General features: G+C 40.0%; 1 protein-coding gene across 1 annotated transcript in view; it reads left to right on the top strand.

Moving 5' to 3' along the window:
* LOC123663176 overlaps positions 1-21,483 on the top strand; it is a 31,798-nt gene extending 10,315 nt beyond the window's left edge. Inside the window, exons 2-11 of the mRNA XM_045597872.1 lie at positions 2,298-2,360; positions 8,395-8,561; positions 9,296-9,416; positions 10,296-10,417; positions 11,326-11,540; positions 12,045-12,177; positions 12,439-12,570; positions 17,574-17,745; positions 18,847-18,933; positions 19,236-21,483. Coding sequence (XP_045453828.1) covers positions 2,298-2,360; positions 8,395-8,561; positions 9,296-9,416; positions 10,296-10,417; positions 11,326-11,540; positions 12,045-12,177; positions 12,439-12,570; positions 17,574-17,745; positions 18,847-18,933; positions 19,236-19,328 — 1,305 coding nt within the window. The 3' untranslated portion in view covers positions 19,329-21,483. The remainder of the gene's footprint in view (positions 1-2,297; positions 2,361-8,394; positions 8,562-9,295; positions 9,417-10,295; positions 10,418-11,325; positions 11,541-12,044; positions 12,178-12,438; positions 12,571-17,573; positions 17,746-18,846; positions 18,934-19,235) is intronic.
* The last annotated feature ends 1,916 nt before the right edge of the window (positions 21,484-23,399 follow it).

Raw genomic sequence — 23,399 nt, 5'->3', positions numbered from 1 at the left:
TGATAATTATTTTATATTTCATTAAATTATTTATTTATTTAAAAAGAACTACCAACAGAATTATATGGTCACCAGGTAGGAACGAAGTTTCAACGGGTAGCATAGAAGCAACCCAATTTGAAAAAAAAAGTTGGATTTTATATAATTACTAGCTGACTCGGCAAACGTTGTCTTGCCGCTAAACGCTATTTAAAAAATTGGGATAGGTGTAGAAGGGTGAAAATTTAGGGTTGTATGTATTATTCAACGCCAAATCGTTGTAAAATAAAAATTATAAAAAAAAAATTAGGGGTGGACTACCCTTAACATTTAGGAGGATGAAAAATAGATGTTGTTCGATTCTCAGACCTACCCAATATATCTTAATATATATAAATCTCGTGTCACAATGTTTGTCCTCAATGGACTCCTAAACTACTTAACCGATTTTAATCAAATTTGAACACCGTGTGCAGTTTGATCCAACTTAAAAGATAGGCTATATATTTTTTGAATATCATATCAAAAATTGACCGCTCCAGCGGGGTTCGAACCCGCGTCTCCTACGTACCGTGTCGGCGCTCTAGCCAATTAAGCTATGGAACGATGCACCCGCTCGAGCGAAATTTTCGATATGATGGCGCCACGGTTCGCTTAAACCGAAATTAAAAATTATCATATTATTAATGTTTAGAATTCCTAATGTGGGTAACACAAAAATAAAATCTTAGAGATAGGCTATATTTTATTTTGATATATTATGTTATTATTCAGAAAAGAATAAGGTGATACGAAGTTCGCCAGGTCAGCTAGTATAATATATATATTGTCAGTGTTCGTCATTATCAAGACGAGTTAAGTATGAGTGAAAATTAAAAAAAAAGAGTCGATACTCACACAAAAAATATTGCGGTACGAAATTCCTCACGTCGGCTAGCCTTTGATAAATTACAATTTAATACGGTTTGAAAATACCTACTACAAGACATAAATGGTATATATAGTATCTTTATATATATAGTATCTTGTGATGGGAACAATTGTCGTAATTACGCTCGTCTAATGAGCTATATTTAGCGCCGGTGATGTGTCTGCTTGTTTTAACCGACTTCAGAGAGGGAAATATCAGTTTGATTTTATTTTAAACTTACGGTAACTGTGAACAGTGTGGCTTCTGCGGGAATTACCGCGATCGTTATTTTGACACTACCGATATTTCCCAAGGTTCGAGTCACCTGTGAGCATGGCGTCTGCAACGTCGCTGAAAGATAAGATCCCTTGAGCATAGCTATGAAACTCCAATCCGTTGAAATTATTCCTTTTTTTAAACGTACGTCTCACCTGTTGGTAAGCGATTACCGTAGCTTATAGACGCCTGCAACACCAGAAGCATCGCAAGCGCGTTGCCGGCCCTACCCCCAATTCCCTCAGGAGCTCTGGTCACCTTACTCACCAACAGGAACAGAACACTGCATGAAAGCAGTATTGTTTAGCTGTGATCTTCTGTAAGGTCGAGGTACTACCCCAGTCGGGCTGCCCCAGATTTTGAGCAGGAAATTACCTGCTGTACCCTGCCTCAGTTAAAATCCTATTAATATTATTTTATTTCGACAAAGTTAAGTAGGATATGCATTATAAAGGGGAGTGATCGGCGCGGTGTAAAATCTAGCCTCAATCTTTTAGGTAATTCTGTTAGTTTCGTCTTTATTTCGTGTGCTTGTGTCCAAATTAACAGCAGACGTCCTTCGGCGGCCGGCGAGCCGTGAAATGTTCTCGTTAGATGCGACTTTGGAATGTCTTTTAATACGAGTAATATCTTTTAAATAAAACTTGTAAACAATACGCTTTTTTGTTTTATATTTTTTTTTATATGATTACTAGTTTTCCGTTCACGGCTTCACCCACGTTGATTGCTTAGCATCCATTCCCGTTGGCGCAGTTTGTAGTGGCCCTGCTATCTGCTGCGCGAGTTGTAGATTCGAATCCCGCTGGGATATAATATTTGTATTTATATATCGTTCTTTTCTCTCTGTGTTTATTTGTACTTCAAAAATGGAGGAGGTTCTCAGTTTGACTGAATTTTTTTTATATGTGTTACCTCATAACTTTTACTGGGTGTACCGATTTTGATTATTCTTTTTTTAATTGAAAGCCGGTATTTGTCATGCGATATCGATTAAATTTGATCGAGATCAGACGACTACTTTTTGAGTTATCTCTAGTTATGCGTATTTAATTGGCAATTATTTCGTCTACCCACGTTCTAATGTTACTACTTGTCGATATAATATTCACAATATGTTAATGTTTGTTCGCAGCTCCTCGCGCACCGCTCGCAGAAGGAAGATGGCATCAATGGCGTCACGGAAAACTCGTTTACCGTGAGTATATCATAATTGCGTTGTAATTTGTTTGGTTGTTTTCAAAACACGGCATTCTACTGCACACACTGCACTAAGTGCTAACTTGTCATGATCCACTTCTGGGCACAGACCTATTTATTTATTTACTTTATTGCACACAAAAAGAAGATACGTTTTAGAACAATTTGATACAAAAACAAATAATGTATGCAAAGGCGGCCTTATCGCTTATAGCGATCTCTTCCAGGCAACCTTTAATAGAAGTAGTAGGTATAGGAAAAACATGTCGGTAAAAGTTCGCAATCAACAACGCAAGTTTAGCACACATAATTAAATCAATTTATAATCCACGCGGACATGATTTACACCAAAACTATCTGTAAATATTTAGTTCTTAAGTTGTAAATTGTAAGTATGTATGTTTAATAAACTATTGTTAATATTTATAATACTAAACATAGTTATATAATACAACATTCATACATTTAAACGGTATATACCCACATAAACATATACATACATATGTTAATACATACAAAATATATTACCTCTTTCTCCATATAGGAGAAAGGTAGGAGCTTTATCCATTACGCTGTTCCACTTTATATTAGCGACCGTTTTATCTACGATGTGAGAAGACCCACACAGACACCCAGATAATACAAATATCTGCTCCGAGCAAGAATCAAACATCGTAGCAGTCAGTGACATAAAGTTCAACTTAATTCAGTCTTAATTTTGTAAGAAACTGACTAAAAATGCAGTTAGGTATATGCAGTCCAGAATATAATTAGTGGAGTTTTAGTTATAAGACAGTTTCAAAAGCATATCGATAAACTAAACCGTCTTCACATCATTAAGCCCGGGGGATTACTCGCTATCTATCGATTGTTCTGTTTGTTCAGCTTGCTCTAATAATATCCGCACTTGTAATTAGTACATCAAGACAATTAATGAAAATATTGCTTAATGTTGCTCACGAAGTTTTTCTGGCGCATAAGTTGATGATAAGATTGATCTGCCAAAGGTAAATAATATACATCATGCCCCTTTTTTACTTAAATAAATTCGATTATGATAATGAAAAAAAGGTACCATGAACTTATCTGTTGAATACCTTTATCCGTCAAAAATTTGTATCAGACCCTCAATGATAAATTGTAGCTTTAGTAATGATACTAAAACACAGTTTATATATTATTTTCAAAAGAGTAACTGCGGAGTTTCTTGCCGATTCTTCTCTGCAGAATCTACATTCCGAATCGGTGGTAGCTTCACTTTTACAAAAATAATAATTTGCTTTTAAAGTTTTAATTTGTAAAATGACGATTCGAAAGTGCTCTTGGAGCCTATTTGAATAAAGCTATTTTTGATTTTGATTTTGTCACGCGTTGGCGCAACGGTGACAGCTCTGGTTTGGGGCTGTTGCGCTGGCGTTGTGGGTTCGATCCCTCCCCAACATTGATATTGACCATGCAGAAGCTTGTAGTTGTCTAGGCGTTTGTGTTTGTCTGGAGACAGTCGAGTGCGAGGCGTTTATTAATTATTATTATTAGTGTGGCTACCGTAGTTGTATTTCGTCATTTACATCATCATCTCCTTCGTTCCTTTACTTAACCTTGTGCTATAATTGCGATGTTGATCGCTTAACGTCAAATCAGCAGCAGGAAATTTCCTGTTCAAAACATGGAGCAGCCCTACTGGGGTAATACCTCGACCTTGTAGAAGATCACAGCCAAATAATACTATTTTCAAGCAGTGTTGTGTTCCTGTTGGTGAGTAAGGTGACCAGAGTTCCTGGTGGGAATTGGGGGACGTCTGCTGTTGATATGCTACGGTATGCTGACGTTTATAGGCTACGGTAATCGCTTACCATCAGGGGAGCCGTACGCTTGTTTGCCGGCCTAATTGTATTTAAAATTATAATTGTTTACTGACTCGCCACACATTTTTCTGACTAATGAAAGAGTGTGAAATAGACTCCCACCCAAATATTACAACCGTCTTTGTTGATGACCTTGAAGTCAACAAAACAAACATATTTTTCATTAGAGAATTTATTTTATTTTATTTAATACTGTACTAGCCATAACAACTCATATACTAAAAATATTTAGTGTCTGTCTATTACCATTACAAAATGTCATAGTAAAGTCCTAAAAATAAAAATGAAATATCTTTTAAAATAAAACATGTAAACAATACGCTTTTTTGTTTTATACCTTTTTTATATTCTTATATTATTAAACGAGCAATTCTTGTATATATATGTATATATAATCTGACTCGCGGAAACGGCTCCAACGATTTTCATGAAATTTAGTATGCAGGGGATTTCGGGGGCGATAAATAAATCTAGCTAGGATTCATTTTTAGAAAATGTCGTTTTATCCCTGTTTTTGGGCAAAGAAAAAATGGCTACAATATCGTTAGAATACGAAGGTAAATTTTGCAAACGTCAATACAGTTGCAATAGCCAGTTCATATTTTTTATTATTATGTCGGTAAAATAGAAAAATATTATTCATATTTTATCAATATGTAATTCGTATTTAAATATGATTCCCAAATAAAATGTTAACAAACTTTGGATGTTTTTGACTTTTTGTTTTAATATTGCTCTCTGACATTAATGTTAATTTTATTTTGTATATTTATATTGAATTTAATCTCGAATATTTATTACTGTATACTAAATGGACAATTTTTAATTTGACTTATTTCGATTTTGACGATATTCATAGTAATTTAGGAACACCTGTAAAAAAGTAAGCAGTTATCTAGATACCGATGTTTACTTTATTTATTTTGTATTTGTTGTTGTACTACTTGTTGGTGTTGACTTATGAATAAATAAATAAATAAACCACACGATTCACTAAAATTACCGAGCTAAGCTCGGTCACCCAGGTACTGTTTACTAATTTAAAAAAAAAAAGTAGAAACTAAGACATCGACTTTGACCTTTCATTTGGAAAGCAATTCACTTTTCGTATAAATAACCCAAGGTCACGTCACAATCAATTCGCTCCGGTCCTCCGCTCGCGCTAATTGTTTACAAACTGCTACAAATTACTACTGAATCACTAATAATGTTATTGTAACAAATTCCTTGCCAAGCTATACACTGTAAGGTTATGTTAATGCCACGCCACTATTTTGTGTAATAAAAACGTCTTCTTTCTGAATATCTGACCGGCACATCGCGAAAATTTAATAAAACTATTAATTTTTTAAGAATTTAAAATTTCGAGACAGGACTAGGCAGCCCGTCTCGGACGGCAGGGTCGCCATGTAAGGTTATGTCATCGGAGATAATTTGAAACGAATTAATCTAGTCAAATCTGATTTATTACTCTCCCAATCTCAAATATTACAAATTTTATATAGGTACTTATTTAAATACTATTACGCTACTACATATAACATTTACTTCCACACTACAACACTTTTGTTTTATATGTTGATAAGTGGTTACCGTAGCTTATAGACTCCTGCAACACCGGAACCATCGCAAAGGTGTTGCTGATCCTACCCTTGACACTCCGCAGAAGCTCTAGCTATCTTGTCACAGGAACTGTGTGTCACTGCTTGATAGCAGTATTATTTAGCCGTGGTCTTCTGTACTGTTGAGGTACGATCCCAGTCGAGTCGCTTCAGATTTTGAAAAAAGTTGTTGTAGTGTAGAGAAATCCGTCAATGAATTGTGCAGCGCTATCTTATCGCCATTGTAATATAAGTTAAGAGATTTTGTCCGTTTGTTTAATGACGCTAATCCGGGCTATATGGATTTGAGAAATTCTTTTGATAAAAGGTTTAAAAGGCTATAAAAAATCTCTCTAAGATTTATACCAGTATAGAGGTTCTAAATATTAGATTTAATGCAAGTAAAGCCACGTGGCACGTAATAGTGAAAATTGATTCATTTGCTGCAACTCATTTGTCTTTAAGGGGAAAGGATAATAATTGTGTTTGCTCGCAAATAGGCAAACAATAACGTATGTAGAAGAGAAAACAGTCAAGTAAATACGCATTATTAGAGATAATTGAAAGAATATTCGTCAGACCTTGATTAAATTTATATGGGACCACATGACAAGCACCATGCTTAAAAAAACATCGAAATCGGTCCACCCAGTAAAAAGTTCTGAACACATGAAGAAGAAAGTCGAATTGACCTAGTCCTTTTTTCAAGTCGGTTAAAAATAGAACAGAAATGTATATAATGTGAAATCGGTAAAAATTTCAAAAGTAAAATATACGTATAATTATTGATTTTGATTGGTACATATACGTAATTTAATAAAAACAATCGATGGGTGAGGGGTATAAGGGGTAACCGCTCAATTTAGGCAAACATTTCAAGAAAGCCATTTTAAGATTAATAGTTTGTATTAAAAAGGCCATTAATTAAACGCGCTACCAATATAAAGGAGATAATAGAGGCCTCTTTGCCACTATTTCCAAACCGTTTTTAGGTGACTATGCAGCTTTTTCCCATATACTGCTGTGCCATAGGATAATACTCGTCAAGAGCTAAAGCAATAAATGAGAAACAACAGAACAAAAAAACGACTTCAGTTATATCGGCAAGTAATACAACGTAAGTGGACAAAAAAATTAACAAACGCAGAAGTCGTCACTACGATTTTCGAACATTCCCCTCGATTTCTCTGGGATTCCATCATCAAATCCTGGTTTTTTAACCGACTTCCAAAAAAGGAGGAGGTTCTCAATTCGACTGTATTTTTTTTTTTTTTTTTTTTTTTTATGTATGTTACATCAGAACTTTTGACCGGGTGGACCGATTTCGACAAATTTTGTTTTAATCGAAAGGTGGTGTGTGCCAATTGGTCCCATTTAAATTTATTTGAGATCTAACAACTACTTTTCGAGTTATATCTAATAATGCGTTTTTACTTGACGCTTTTTTCGTCGACCTGCGTTGTATTATATCGCATAACTTTCTACTGGATGTACCGATTTTGATAATTCTTTTTTTGTTAGAAAGAGGATATCCCTAGTTTGGTACCATGATAAGGAAACCAGGATCTGATGATGGAATCCCAGAGAAATCGAGGGAAACTCTCGAAAATCCGCAATAACTTTTTACTGGGTATACCGATTTTGATAATTTTTAATTTAATCGAAAGCTGATATTTATCATGTGGTCACATATAAATTTTATCGAGATCTGATAACTACTTTTTGAGTAATCTTTGATAACGCGTAGTTACTTGACTATTTTTTCGTCGATCTACGTTGTATTACTCGTCGATGTAGTTGAAGTCGGTTTTTTTTTTTCGTTTGCGAGCAAACACAATTATTTATTACGGTACCATACCACCCTTGGGATATCTCCTTTCCAATAAAAAAAAAAATTATCAATTTTTTTAAAGTCGGTTAAAAAAATGTGACTTACGTTTTTCCGATCGACAACTGGTTTACAATTCTGGCACGATTACAATCAGAATCGCACCTCAAGTTATCTTTCAACGTGTAGTTAAACTAAAACTATTAGGTTCGAAATCCCTTTGATGTCAGGAAGCTGAATCAGCACAGTTGGACTTGGGCCAATTTTTTTTTTGCGTTATACGAATTTTTGATAATATCTAACACTTGCGAATAGCAATGGTATAAAAATATAACATTTTCAACGATTAGAAAAGAGTAGATTCGCGACTCGACTGTTGGTTCTCTTTTTGCAAGTTATACAGTGTTTTGAACTTGGCAAATCTTTAACCAACGGATACCAAAGTCTCACATTAATTTAATAAAAAAAGTCCATCGAGTTGGTCTAATAAATATGTTTGCCTTGTTTATCTGCTGTGACAAAATCTATTAAAAATATATTAAGCTTCCATTTTAATACATGAAAAAAGTTACAGCAATGTATTATGATAAGCCTATTAAGCAACTAATTGTCATAAGCCTTTTTTAATATACGCTTGCGAAAACTAATAACTTCATTATTAGAAACCTTATGCACCATCTAACAATACAAAGAAACATTCCTCAATTCTCAAACTGACGAACTCAAAATTCTTTCCAGAAATATTTATTCCCAAAGTACCCGGATCTGGCGCGCCAGTTCTACAGATACGTACACAAGAGCGGCAAGTGTAAAAACAAGCACATTCCTCTGTCTACCTTCAAGCAACAGTGCGAGAAGATACTTGCCATGTTGGACGATAACGCCATTATCGAAACCTACGTTAGGTAAGAAATTATTCTGTAACATTTTGTATACATTCCATTTTTGGGCAAAGACCAATCTTCTGATACAGGATGGTAAGTTGAAGGTGACGCGCATCTCAAAGGGGGCCTCCTTAAGCCTACACCTAGTTCGCAAGTCCTAGGCACTGCTCTGAGTTACGCCCTCTGGTGCACGATGGACTCGGTACCCGCACGGTGAATCCATCGAATGCTAAGAAGTTAGTCTCCGCCCCGTTAACTAATAACTATCCCCCGTTCCGTGCTGCTACCTTTCTACCAAAATAACTACCTTTCTGCTACGTGATTCATGTGTTTTAGAAATTGGTGATATCATAAATTGTGTTTACTTGTGCCAACATTGAGCACTGAAGCCTACAGTAGACCAAGTACTCAGAGACGATGAGCGAGAGAAATGTACCTCATCCGTCATATAAATTAATATCTTATAGGTTATAACATACACACAAGGTCGTCTGCTCCTATGGTAAGCAACTTAATGCTTGTGTTACAAGGTAACAGTTGACTGTTACAGCTGTTTTTTTTTTTATTGATAAATATACATAGAAATGATACATATATACATATATAAATACAAATATTACACCCAGACTCAGGCGGGAATCGAACACGCAACCCGCGGCACAGAAAGCAGCGCCACTACAAACTGCGCCAACGGGCTAGTCGTAGTTCGTTATTATATAAAGCTTATATTAGATGAAATGTCTTATTGGTTGCAGGATGTTCAGCGCAGAGGCAGAAGACGGCACTGTGAGGCCGGACGACTTTAGAAGTCTCCTCTACATTAGTTACAAGCTGTCGATGGACCATTACCCAGAAGGACCTCAGACTTGCATAATGGTGAGAACAATCTGCATTAATACTGTACAGGATTATTAATTTTAACCAATTAATGGTAGGCTCAAACACGACAATTTACGAATTTAACGAATCGTTTTCTCAATATAAGAACCGAGATTTTATATAGACATTACTCTATCCTCGAACCTTCCCAAGCGCTCTGGCCACCTTACCGCAACAACACAAACTGCTTGGGAGCAATGTTATTTAGCTGTGATATATATTCTTTATTGCACTTTAAAAAAAAAATCATAATTACAAGTTTACAAAAAATGTTGGCAAGGGCGAACTTATCTCTGTAAGAGATCTCTACCAGTCTACCCATGGTGGTGAGAGAAAATGTTATCGCGAGACTCATAAGCGCATTTGTGATATAAAATACATATATACTTAAATACTTACACAGTTACATGCACATATGCATGCGTACATACCCACATACATATCTACACATATACATACATAAATACATACATACACACATACATACATACACATATACATACATAAATACATACACATATACATACATACACATACATACATACATACATACATACATACATATATTGAGAGTACAACAATTATGAGAGATTCATAGCTTCGGAGAGAAGATGTTTCCTTAGCCTGTCCTTGAAAGCATAAATTGAAGTGCTGTCTTGGATCACTCTCGGTAGATGGTTCCAAAGTTTTGCAGCGCGTATTGTGAATGAATTGAGGAGAAAGTTGGTGTTATGTCTGATCTCCTTGAGGTACTTCCCCAGTTGGGCTGCCTCCAATTTTGGACAAGACATTTTCTACTATGGCCTACCTCAACAAAACATAAACTGAATGATTTGAATGGTTCCTATTTTGACCGGAAATTTTTGTTTGAATCAGATCAACAAAACGTTGACAGCAGTGGTCAAGGGTTGCTTCAATAATAAAGATTCGCACAGCGTCGGGTTCGTGGTCCGCTGGCTCGAAGAACACTGTCATAGGCTTATATTTCCCGTCCACAGGTGAGTTTCGTTTCAAACAATGTGTATGCTTTAAATTGATATCAATATCATTCAAATTTTGGGACCACTTGCTAAATGCTTGTGAGATATTAGTAAAAAGTTATTGTAATATTATGACCGCTAACAATTTATGTCGGTGACTATATAGATCATACCGAGCCGGTATCGGTCGACGGCATCCTTCTCCAAGTTATTTAAGATTACGTCTACCCAGGCTATGTAACTCAACTAGGCTGAAACAAGAGAATGAACTTCGTCGAGTCTTCACTTCAAAGATTCCGTAATATCTGTGTGGACAAAATAGTGCCGAGGTTTGGACACTGACCAAGGAACTAGTCCACAAGTTTAAAGTCACTCAACGTTATAGAACGGGTTATGCTTGGGGTATCTCTCAAAGATAAGATCAGAAATGAGACTATCTAAGGGAGAGACTTTAACTGAGGTAGGGCACAGCAGGAATTTCTTGCTCAAAATATGGAGCCGCCCGACTGGGGTAGTACCTCGACCTTACAGAAGATCACAGCTAAATAATACTGTTTTCAAGCAGTATTGTGTTCCTGTTGGTGAGTAAGGTGACCAGAGCTTTTGGCTGGGATTGGGGATTGGGTCGGCAACGCGCTTGCGATGATTCTGGTGTTGCAGGCGTCTATAAGCTACGGTAATCGCTTACCATCACGTGAGCCGTACGCTTGTTTGTCGACCTAGTGGTATAAAAAAAAAAAAAACAAAAGTAACCGACATAGCTCACAGAATTAACAACTTGATGTGGCAGGGGGCCGGAGCAGGCCTGTCCTCGAGTGGTGATCGTGTGTTAGCTAATGCAGTGCCACGTCCTCCGGCTCACGGCCACGAGGAGGCCAGTGATGTGTCGCTGCACGTCACGACGCTAACAGCGCAGTCCCCCGCAGGTACTGCGTGCACATGCTGGCCACGCGGCACCGCGAGCTGGAGGCGGCGGGGGCGGGGGCGGGCGGCGCGGCGCTGGAGCTGGGCACGCCGGTGCTGGAGCGCAGCGCGTGGGGCGCGGCGGGCGCGCTGCCCGTGTCGGCCGCCTGGCTGCTGGCCGCCACCGCGCCGCCGCTGTACAGCCGGCCCGCGCGCCCGCCGCCGCAGCCGCACCCCGGTGAGCCACCGCTACCGCGAAACCTGACCATGAGTAAACTTACCGCAGCACCAGAATTAAGGTGGAGTCAAAAATAACAAAAATTTAACCTTAACCTTATCTCTGTAACAACGAGATTTGCACGAAAATAGTTTGCCGGAGGGGTGAAAACCCACCCTCCTCCCCTCCCCCCAACCCCCTCTTTCCCCCAACCCCATAAATTACTTTCCACGATTGTACATTATATCCGCTAATTCAAATAGCGCATATGCTTGGAGCCATATGATTAGTGGGTAGGTTTTGCGATACTCTTTATTTGATTACAATCGTTCTCTTTTTACCGATCTTTTATGTATTTATACAATTTCAGCAGGCGAACAATCACTCGAACCTCATTTTTATTTATTTGTTGTACGATTTACAACAATTGATCCAAGGAAACGTTATATGTGGCTATAGCCATATGTCAAACAGCTACATTATTTCAGCATTAAAATAAGCTAATACGGTATGATACGCCCGCAGGCGGTACGAGTGCATCGGCTGCGTGGCTGGCCCGGCTGGTGTGCGCGTTGCCGTCGCACTGGGCGCCGCTGTACTTGTCCCGGGAACACGGGCTCGGCGCCAACCGGTTCCTACACCACACGCTGGCATACCGGTAAGAATATATATATATAAAATGTGATTCACTAATTCTAAAATGTTTTATTTTGTTAGAACTCGTCAATTTCATATGCTAAAATCGTTTTAAATTATCGTTAAAAATTGTGTAACCTGACTTAGTTTACTTAGCTTACTTTAAATGTAATATTATAACTAAATCATTAGTTCCAAATTTTTTCTTAAAACTGATTGATTTATATATAGCTGTTGAAGTGATTTTATATAATTAATGAACTTATACGTTGTTTATTAACAGTGGACCCACTCTGGTGGTGGTGGAAGGCGCGGGGGAAAGCGTGACGGTGGTTGTGTGCGCGTCGCAGGAGTGGCGTGAGACGCACCAGTACTGGGGCGGGCCCGACTGCGCGCTCGTGCAGCTCTACCCCACGTGAGTGTACCCTGTGCTCTACCTCGTCTCGAACTAGTGGCGCGACACGCGACACGCACCAGTACTGGGGCGGGCCCGACTGCGCGCTCGTGCAGCTCTACCCCACGTGAGTGTACCCTGTGCTCTACCTCGTCTCGAACTAGTGGCGCGACACGCGACACGCACCAGTACTGGGGCGGGCCCGACTGCGCGCTCGTGCAGCTCTACCCCACGTGAGTGTACCCTGTGCTCTACCTCGTCTCGAACTAGTGGCGCGACACGCGACACGCACCAGTACTGGGGCGGGCCCGACTGCGCGCTCGTGCAGCTCTACCCCACGTGAGTGTACCCTGTGCTCTACCTCGTCTCGAACTAGTGGCGCGACACGCGACACGCACCAGTACTGGGGCGGGCCCGACTGCGCGCTCGTGCAGCTCTACCCCACGTGAGTGTACCCTGTGCTCTACCTCGTCTCGAACTAGTGGCGCGACACGCGACACGCACCAGTACTGGGGCGGGCCCGACTGCGCGCTCGTGCAGCTCTACCCCACGTGAGTGTACCCTGTGCTCTACCTCGTCTCGAACTAGTGGCGCGACACGCGACACGCACCAGTACTGGGGCGGGCCCGACTGCGCGCTCGTGCAGCTCTACCCCACGTGAGTGTACCCTGTGCTCTACCTCGTCTCGAACTAGTGGCGCGACACGCGACACGCACCAGTACTGGGGCGGGCCCGACTGCGCGCTCGTGCAGCTCTACCCCACGTGAGTGTACCCTGTGCTCTACCTCGTCTCGAACTAGTGGCGCGACACGCGACACGCACCAGTACTGGGGCGGGCCCGACTGCGCGCTCGTGCAGCTCTACCCCACGTGAGTGTACCCTGTGCTCTACCTCGTCTCGAACTAGTGGCGCGACACGCGACACGCACCAGTACTGGGGCGGGCCCGACTGCGCGCTCGTGCAGCTCTACCCCACGTGAGTGTACCCTGTGCTCTACCTCGTCTCGAACTAGTGGCGCGACACGCGACACGCACCAGTACTGGGGCGGGCCCGACTGCGCGCTCGTGCAGCTCTACCCCACGTGAGTGTACCCTGTGCTCTACCTCGTCTCGAACTAGTGGCGCGACACGCGACACGCACCAGTACTGGGGCGGGCCCGACTGCGCGCTCGTGCAGCTCTACCCCACGTGAGTGTACCCTGTGCTCTACCTCGTCTCGAACTAGTGGCGCGACACGCGACACGCACCAGTACTGGGGCGGGCCCGACTGCGCGCTCGTGCAGCTCTACCCCACGTGAGTGTACCCTGTGCTCTACCTCGTCTCGAACTAGTGGCGCGACACGCGACACGCACCAGTACTGGGGCGGGCCCGACTGCGCGCTCGTGCAGCTCTACCCCACGTGAGTGTACCCTGTGCTCTACCTCGTCTCGAACTAGTGGCGCGACACGCGACACGCACCAGTACTGGGGCGGGCCCGACTGCGCGCTCGTGCAGCTCTACCCCACGTGAGTGTACCCTGTGCTCTACCTCGTCTCGAACTAGTGGCGCGACACGCGACACGCACCAGTACTGGGGCGGGCCCGACTGCGCGCTCGTGCAGCTCTACCCCACGTGAGTGTACCCTGTGCTCTACCTCGTCTCGAACTAGTGGCGCGACACGCGACACGCACCAGTACTGGGGCGGGCCCGACTGCGCGCTCGTGCAGCTCTACCCCACGTGAGTGTACCCTGTGCTCTACCTCGTCTCGAACTAGTGGCGCGACACGCGACACGCACCAGTACTGGGGCGGGCCCGACTGCGCGCTCGTGCAGCTCTACCCCACGTGAGTGTACCCTGTGCTCTACCTCGTCTCGAACTAGTGGCGCGACACGCGACACGCACCAGTACTGGGGCGGGCCCGACTGCGCGCTCGTGCAGCTCTACCCCACGTGAGTGTACCCTGTGCTCTACCTCGTCTCGAACTAGTGGCGCGACACGCGACACGCACCAGTACTGGGGCGGGCCCGACTGCGCGCTCGTGCAGCTCTACCCCACGTGAGTGTACCCTGTGCTCTACCTCGTCTCGAACTAGTGGCGCGACACGCGACACGCACCAGTACTGGGGCGGGCCCGACTGCGCGCTCGTGCAGCTCTACCCCACGTGAGTGTACCCTGTGCTCTACCTCGTCTCGAACTAGTGGCGCGACACGCGACACGCACCAGTACTGGGGCGGGCCCGACTGCGCGCTCGTGCAGCTCTACCCCACGTGAGTGTACCCTGTGCTCTACCTCGTCTCGAACTAGTGGCGCGACACGCGACACGCACCAGTACTGGGGCGGGCCCGACTGCGCGCTCGTGCAGCTCTACCCCACGTGAGTGTACCCTGTGCTCTACCTCGTCTCGAACTAGTGGCGCGACACGCGACACGCACCAGTACTGGGGCGGGCCCGACTGCGCGCTCGTGCAGCTCTACCCCACGTGAGTGTACCCTGTGCTCTACCTCGTCTCGAACTAGTGGCGCGACACGCGACACGCACCAGTACTGGGGCGGGCCCGACTGCGCGCTCGTGCAGCTCTACCCCACGTGAGTGTACCCTGTGCTCTACCTCGTCTCGAACTAGTGGCGCGACACGCGACACGCACCAGTACTGGGGCGGGCCCGACTGCGCGCTCGTGCAGCTCTACCCCACGTGAGTGTACCCTGTGCTCTACCTCGTCTCGAACTAGTGGCGCGACACGCGACACGCACCAGTACTGGGGCGGGCCCGACTGCGCGCTCGTGCAGCTCTACCCCACGTGAGTGTACCCTGTGCTCTACCTCGTCTCGAACTAGTGGCGCGACACGCGACACGCACCAGTACTGGGGCGGGCCCGACTGCGCGCTCGTGCAGCTCTACCCCACGTGAGTGTACCCTGTGCTCTACCTCGTCTCGAACTAGTGGCGCGACACGCGACACGCACCAGTACTGGGGCGGGCCCGACTGCGCGCTCGTGCAGCTCTACCCCACGTGAGTGTACCCTGTGCTCTACCTCGTCTCGAACTAGTGGCGCGACACGCGACACGCACCAGTACTGGGGCGGGCCCGACTGCGCGCTCGTGCAGCTCTACCCCACGTGAGTGTACCCTGTGCTCTACCTCGTCTCGAACTAGTGGCGCGACACGCGACACGCACCAGTACTGGGGCGGGCCCGACTGCGCGCTCGTGCAGCTCTACCCCACGTGAGTGTACCCTGTGCTCTACCTCGTCTCGAACTAGTGGCGCGACACGCGACACGCACCAGTACTGGGGCGGGCCCGACTGCGCGCTCGTGCAGCTCTACCCCACGTGAGTGTACCCTGTGCTCTACCTCGTCTCGAACTAGTGGCGCGACACGCGACACGCACCAGTACTGGGGCGGGCCCGACTGCGCGCTCGTGCAGCTCTACCCCACGTGAGTGTACCCTGTGCTCTACCTCGCCTGACACCTCGACACGCACCAGTAATAGGTTGACCGTTTACGATTACTTTAATTTGTGTATTATTAATTTATTTTTGTGCTACCTACACATTAGGAAATTCTAAACATTTTTTTAATATCATATCAAAAATCGACCGTTCCAGCGGGGATCGAACCTGCGTCTCCGACTGACCGTGTCGGTGCTTTAGCCAATTAAGCTAAGGAACGATGTACTCGCTAGATCGAAATTTTTGATATGATGATTTTATATTCGGTCTAAGCGACCGTGGTGAAACCGTCTATAGTGAGTTCTTTAGAGTTATGTATTATTGTTTAGGACTTTCCATTCAAATCGTTGTATGTATCGAGTACACAGTAATACGACTCACGGCTAAGCTTTAGACTAGGAAAACCGAATTATGGGGTTTTTGGGGGTGGAGGGCGGAGGGTGTAGGGGAAGCTATACAAGGTAACACTGCCACACTTCGAAACCCCATGGTTATGGAGATATCCATGGTTAAAGTTTTGAGATTAGAGGAAGAATTTAAAGCTATTATAATACCTTTGAGCTCCGCGTCTGACTTCACCTTAGCTCCGGCGCTGCGGGCAGTGCAATCCATGCGCCGTTTCGCAACTTTATAAGTTATTTTCGAACAGGAGTACGTAAAAACGATCTCGACTACAAGATCAACAAACGATACAACTTGCGGTAACCATGCTTAGTTCCGTAGCTTTCACGTGTTATATTCACATTTCGCACTTGATATTAAACATTTCAGACGTTAAGTTATTGTTTTCACACGGTTTTTTAACAAACGATACAACTGATGTTTAATGACTGAGATATATATGCTGAAAAAAAAAATGGCGTGCCACTTATCGTTTCGCTCCAAAGCAATGTAAGCATAAATTCATTGTTTTTGTTTAAATAACTGTAAAGGCAAAGGTCTAACACCATACAGCCATGTTTCATGTCATGTTTTTTAATTAAATATATTTTATTTTGATTTATTTACTGTTATAAAATTACGTCGATAAACGGTGTAATTTTTAAATTAGATAGGTTCGGATTTTTTTTATTTTTTTTTTGTAACAAAACTATGTCGATAAACGGTGTAATTTTTAAATTAGATATGTTAGGGTTATTTTTTTTTTTTTTAGTAACAAAACTATGTCTATAAACGGTGTAATTTTTAAATTAGATAGGATAGGGTTTTTTTAGTAACAAAACTGTCTATAAACGGTGTAATTTTTAAATTAGATAGGTTATGGTTGTTATTTTTTAACGTAAGTTGTATCGTTTATTGATCTTGGAGTCGAGGTCGTTTTTATTTTGAAAACAACTTATAAAACGTGAAAATAACGTGTGAAATGTGAAAATAACGTGTGAAAGCTGCGAAATTCTTCTTCTAACCTCAAAACTTTAACCATGGATATCTCCATAACCATGGGGTTTCGACGTGTTACGAGGGTAACAGGGGTAGCATTCTCCACCCTCTCCCCCCCCCCTTCCCCCCACGGTCTCGAAATTCGGTTTTTCCTAATCTAAAGCTCTACCCGACTCAAACGAATCAGAGGAAGTAACCGGCCGAGCCTTGTACGCAGGTACGCGCTGGTGGAGCGGGCGCCCAAGATGCTGTACCTGAACTCGTGCATCCGCGGCTACCCGAAGGGCCTGCGCGCCGGCTCCGACCCGCGCCGCCCGCTGCTGGCCGTGGCCGAGGGCTTCGACGCCTTCACCTTCCAGGGCGTGCCCTACGAGCTCGCGGCCATCGAGGTGCTCGCGGACATGCGTCCTTACACTATCGGACCACTATTAACATACAATATTTCGAAATATAATATCATGATACGATTCCATACATTCTTGGGCCAAAATGTAATGAAATGAAAATGGTATCAATTAATGCATTTAGGCTTATTGATCCCTCGCTGAGAATTATCTATATTTTGTGTATCTGAGAGTGGAGTTATTAGACTTTTTGTAAAAGTGAGGTTATATTACAATGTTTATAATAAACCTGATCACTAAGTTCTTGTAGCATTAATGTTTGTTATATTTAGTAAAGACTGTTTGAAAACTCATTACAAATATTGATATACACTTGAAACCATAAATAAATATCAGGAATGGACTCAGCATGCATCGGAAAACAGTAAACACGAAACGAGTGACGGACACAGTATTACTGTTAGTCAGCTGTCAAAGCTGTCATTAAAAATATGATTTATTTCAAATCGATACGAAATCGATAATCATTTTGGTTTATCAAATATTAAATTGATATTTTCGATATTAATGTAACTTTATTTAAATGCACTTTATTGTTTACAGCTTTAATTGTGCATCTAAATATCTTGAGTTAGTTAACTAGTGCAAACATTTTCTTTTTGAATTCTGTAATCGATTATAGTGGAAACGATACCCAAATAATTTGATGAAAACTATCTTTCTCAATTTTTTCCGCTTCTAGATTCAGAATTGAGCTAATATTTTATATTTTAAAATAAAAAAATATGACCAATTTTTTAAACAATATCTCTACTCATTACATTTTGGCCCAAAAGTACCCATCTCCTTTGTTTTACTCTATTTAAAAATCGTTGCTTTATTTGAGTAGGCTTCAAAAGCACTTTTTATTTTGATTTTTTTTAATTACAATTATATTCGCTTTAATTGATCGTAGTTAAAAGTGAAGCTACCGCCGGTTCGGAATGAAAATTGTACAGAGAATAATCGGCATGTCAAATCTAAGTTACTTCTAAGAAATGTGTTTTATTATAAATTTTGTAAAATATTGTATGAAATTTAACGCCATTAAATCCGTACATGCGTATCATTATTACAATATAAAAAAGTAATTAATATATTTTGAAGGTATGGGGCTGCGGAGAACAGTCTCTAAGAGACGCTCAACTTGATGTTAAGAAATGGCAAGTAAAAGAGGCAGAGAGACAGCGACAGGTAAATATTTGATAATCTATTGTGGAAGGGTTCAGCGGAAAATGCCCTGCTCAAAATCTAGAGCAGCCTGACTAGGGCAGTACCTCGACCTTACATCATCACAGCCACATAACAATGATCTCAAGTAGTGTTGTGATCCTGTGGTAAGGTAGTCAGAGCTCCTAGGGAGGATCTGAAACACCTGGTAACCATCTGGTGGGTTATACGCTTATTTTCCACCCTAGATGTATAATAATAAGAATAAAATTATGTCCAATTGGAATTACAGTTTTCTAAGTTAATATTATTTTGTTATTTTTCAGGTAAAAATATCTGCAGCGGACTGGATAGAACACCCAGATAGATACCTCTTAGAGTTGGCAGGAAGACCTCAGTACAACAACTCGGCTAGCTAGGAGTTACCCACTTGAACACATTTAGTATTGTACCTAAGAAAGTAAAAGTTCCACGGAACTTTTTGTTTTGGTTCCATAAACAAAAATGTATAGTTATAGTTTTTTATCTTTATATATTACATTTATATAATTTGTGTTTATGGGAACAAGATCTTCCAAAATACTTGAGTGTGGGCGTTTCTTAGAGCTGTTAATCAGTAAGAAGTGTGCTATGATTAACAAGCCAATTTCAAACGATATTAATAATGAAAGTCAACTGTAAATTTTTGTTATAATTCCAGAAAAATAAAAATTAAGCGTTCCAGAGAGTAGTTTCTCTGGGTTTTATTAATTAATAAATATATTGTCACGTTTTTCTATGAACAATAGTTTCATACCGAATGTTATTTTAAACAAGTATTTACGTTATGTATTTATTGGTTTTAATTTTTTCATAATTGCTTATAGAAACTCTCCTGGAATTATTTTTGAAAAGATTTTCCAAAAAACAAGCGAAAAACATACGTATATAGTCTATTTGAGTACTTAGGACAAAACATTTAAAATGGTACTTAAATATTTTTCTTTATAGTGTTAACCAATTGACATATATTTTAGAAATAAACTTTTTTGAACTATCGATTTGACAAGATTATATAAATGTCTATCATATTTAAACGTCATCACCACTTTTTAGAAGATCTGATTTAATGCGATGCCCTAATTATTGTTTACATTTTCGGCACAAATTTTAACTGCATTCTGACATACGTAATCTGAAATTAAAAATCGCGGGAAAAAAACTTAGCGTGATTTATGGTATATTAAAAACTCTATAGCTAGGTCTAACTCAGTTTGATACTTGTAAAATAATATGACAAAATCCAGATATAGTAAAACTACTCATAATAAAATTTTAGGCTTAATTATAATTTACAAAAATAATCAACATATTTTTGTAATATTATTGAATTCCTGTTAGTTGAGTATCAAACTAGCGTTAAGAGATCAATAGCATTGTTTCACAAACAGTTTCTATATTCTATCTTGAAATTTACTTATCTGTGACATTATAAAACAATTCTTATAATTATTAATATATTATATTAATTCTTATTCTTATTTGGTTTAAATATTAAAATTCAATCTATAGTACGTAATGTCAGAGAAAGATAAATGTGGACCGACCATGTTATGTTAGTATATAAAAGTTTCGTAAACAAATTCAGGTCACGTGTGTCAGTATCAACTTCTACCTGTTTTGACCTGTTTAAAGTAAGACTTAGGTTGCTCAAATAAAGACAACTCATTTTAGTCATTTAGATTTTAGGTCAAGTTCAAGTTAAGTATAAAATGTATATAGTTATAACAAATTTGTAAATTGAATTTTCAAAATTTTGTATTATTTTTTTATGTAAATTTTTTGATTCAAAATTAGTTGAAAATTGTAATGTTGATATATCTTTAATACCGAAAAAAAAACAAAAAACAAGCATGAGACAGAAAGTAAATAAAATTGTTATTGGTGATTAAAACTTGAATACTATTCAATTACCTCTACTTATTAGGTAAGGAATTATAACACCAATTAAGATATAAATATTATAACTAGTATTATTAACAAATGAAATTATATACTTCAAGAATTTGGCAAAAGGAAATTATAGTTATACCAAATTGCGCTAACCCGACTTACACGAATACTGACTTACTATGTTCGAATCGATAGATTTATTATTTTATTCACACTCCTCTTGTTATAACATTCATTTTTGTTTCATGTTTATTTAAATGTGGTTTTTGTTAGTAAACGATACGGCCAAGTATGAAAGTCGCATATAAGTTAAAAGTACGCAGTGTTGTGACTTACAAGTGCTGACTTACGTAAACTTGACATACGCGGTTACTGTGTCTCGGCCTAGCTCAAAATATTTTTTTTAACATAATGACGTAATATTTTTAGAAAAGCTAGTATTTTTGAATTGGAATTTGTTCCTAATAATTGTAGCCATAATAAAAAGTCATTAAAATTTTAAATATATTTTAATATAATAGATATTGAAGTCGATTTGTGAAAAGACAATTATTCAATACATTTTTACGTGATGATAAAATGCTGCACGTTGAAATAACGATGATATTTTGCGCTTGTTAACAAATAAATTATAGTCTGTCACCCTGGCCTTTATTACCCATCAAAAGTCAATGACGGTCCTTCCGTCAGATCAGTAACATGCATGTTTTTTACAAATTTATAATAAATCGTAATAGTCATATGATTTTTTTAAAATTCATAACAGATCATTACACTAGTCTTCAGAAGCCTTCATATTTTACTGGGCACTAAAATTGCTTAAAGCAAAATTCGCTTGCGCTCTGATTAACATATTTACCAAGCTTAGAGTAATACCTTATCGTGATCACACAACTACTTATAGAATATTTTAGTATAGCGATCCCTAAATGCTTTTTAATATCTTATAAGAAAGTTTATTTTGACTGATATATGAGAAAAGAAATAAATAGGCTTAAATAAAATAGACTAAAACATTTATCAGTTATATTGAATATATAAACTGTTGACTCCTAACTGCGTTCCTTCAAATGGGGGGTTCTGCAGGTTCACGGTCCACGTAAAAAAAATCCTATCGATCTATTAGACCTACAGAACACCCCCTTCGATGGAACGCAGCTAGGAGTTGAATATCTTATATAACAAGCGTACACGTTGTATCAATTTAATTAATGTAGATATTAATTACCTATATTGTTTTTGAGGACCAATTTTGTTCTTACGTTTTCATTTCACTCTGAGACTGCTTCTTGACTTCACTCATTATTTATTTACTTTTCAATATTGAAACATTTTACTTGTTATATGAGTATCAAGAATAATGTGGCTGATAATGTTATCTGACGATTTTCAATAACTGTCGTAGAATAAAAAGTTAAATTTGTATTTTGTTATGTGAAAATGTGAAGAGATACCTACTTTTAGGATCTGCTTTACTGCCAGCTGATAAACGCTATCAATAACTTATCTACGAGATAAACTTTATGAGCAACCAAATAGTACCAATAATAATAGCAATTTATATTATTTCAAATGTGAAATAGAAATTAACCATTAATTAATAAAATGTCTTTGTATAAAATATTTAAATTCGCTTTCTAATTTTTTATAATTGTATAATATAATCTTTGTGACTGTATCTTAAAAATTTTCTCTGTAATTGTATATTTCTAAATATTGGCTATAATCTTAATTTTTTTGATTAAAGGTCTAGAAAGATCGATTTGCCCAAATAATAGTGATATGTTGCCTTATTGAGTATCAAGACGCTTTACAATTGTATAGTAGAGTAAAAATAGTCAATAAGTGTAATAAAAAGTATTTTAATAATGTTTATGGTTTTACTTCTACCTTTTTTAATGTCATCCCTAAGTAACAGTATATTTTAGAGATTATCACTGTATTATTCTTTTTATTATTATTACAATATTAGGCTATCAATTAGACTTGAAATTTAAGAGGTTATTGATGTTAGCGTCTACAACAAGAGGTAAAAAAAGCAACTTATTTTTTTTAGTATTCGAATCTATAAGCCACGGTCTTATCCACAGGTCGTGCAACTACAGTAGCGATAATACGTTGGCTTAATGGTTTACGGCCGCCAGAGGCATGACGATCGATGGATGTGCTGTGCAACGAAAATAGAATAGCATTCAGTCTCTTTTTCTGTCACACGTAACGCATTTATGTTTTAAAATATTAATAATTACAATGAAGCAGCGGCTTGCGCAGGGCGCACTGGGAACCGCACCCATCAATAGCAGTGACGTACAGCGGCGTTGACGCAAACGAAAAGTTATGACATTGTCGTACTAATCTATCACCATTGAAATTGGGCTTAGTTTCATGAGCTGTAATGCTGTATATAGACAGTGCTGGAAGCTCTGTTTGAAGTTTCCTTACGGAGAATATTTTACCACAATTTCTATTACGTCTCTACATTCACGTTATTTTTACATAAAAAATGAAAAATTTGAGAAAAACTTATGTTAACGGTAATCGCTTTCGCAGAAATACTC

This window comes from Melitaea cinxia, chromosome 20 (assembly GCF_905220565.1).
Source record: "Melitaea cinxia chromosome 20, ilMelCinx1.1, whole genome shotgun sequence".
In the NCBI taxonomy this organism is placed as follows: domain Eukaryota; kingdom Metazoa; phylum Arthropoda; class Insecta; order Lepidoptera; family Nymphalidae; genus Melitaea; species Melitaea cinxia.
The sequence above is the reverse complement of the archived record's forward strand: the minus strand, read 5'-3'. Positions and strand labels throughout refer to the sequence as shown.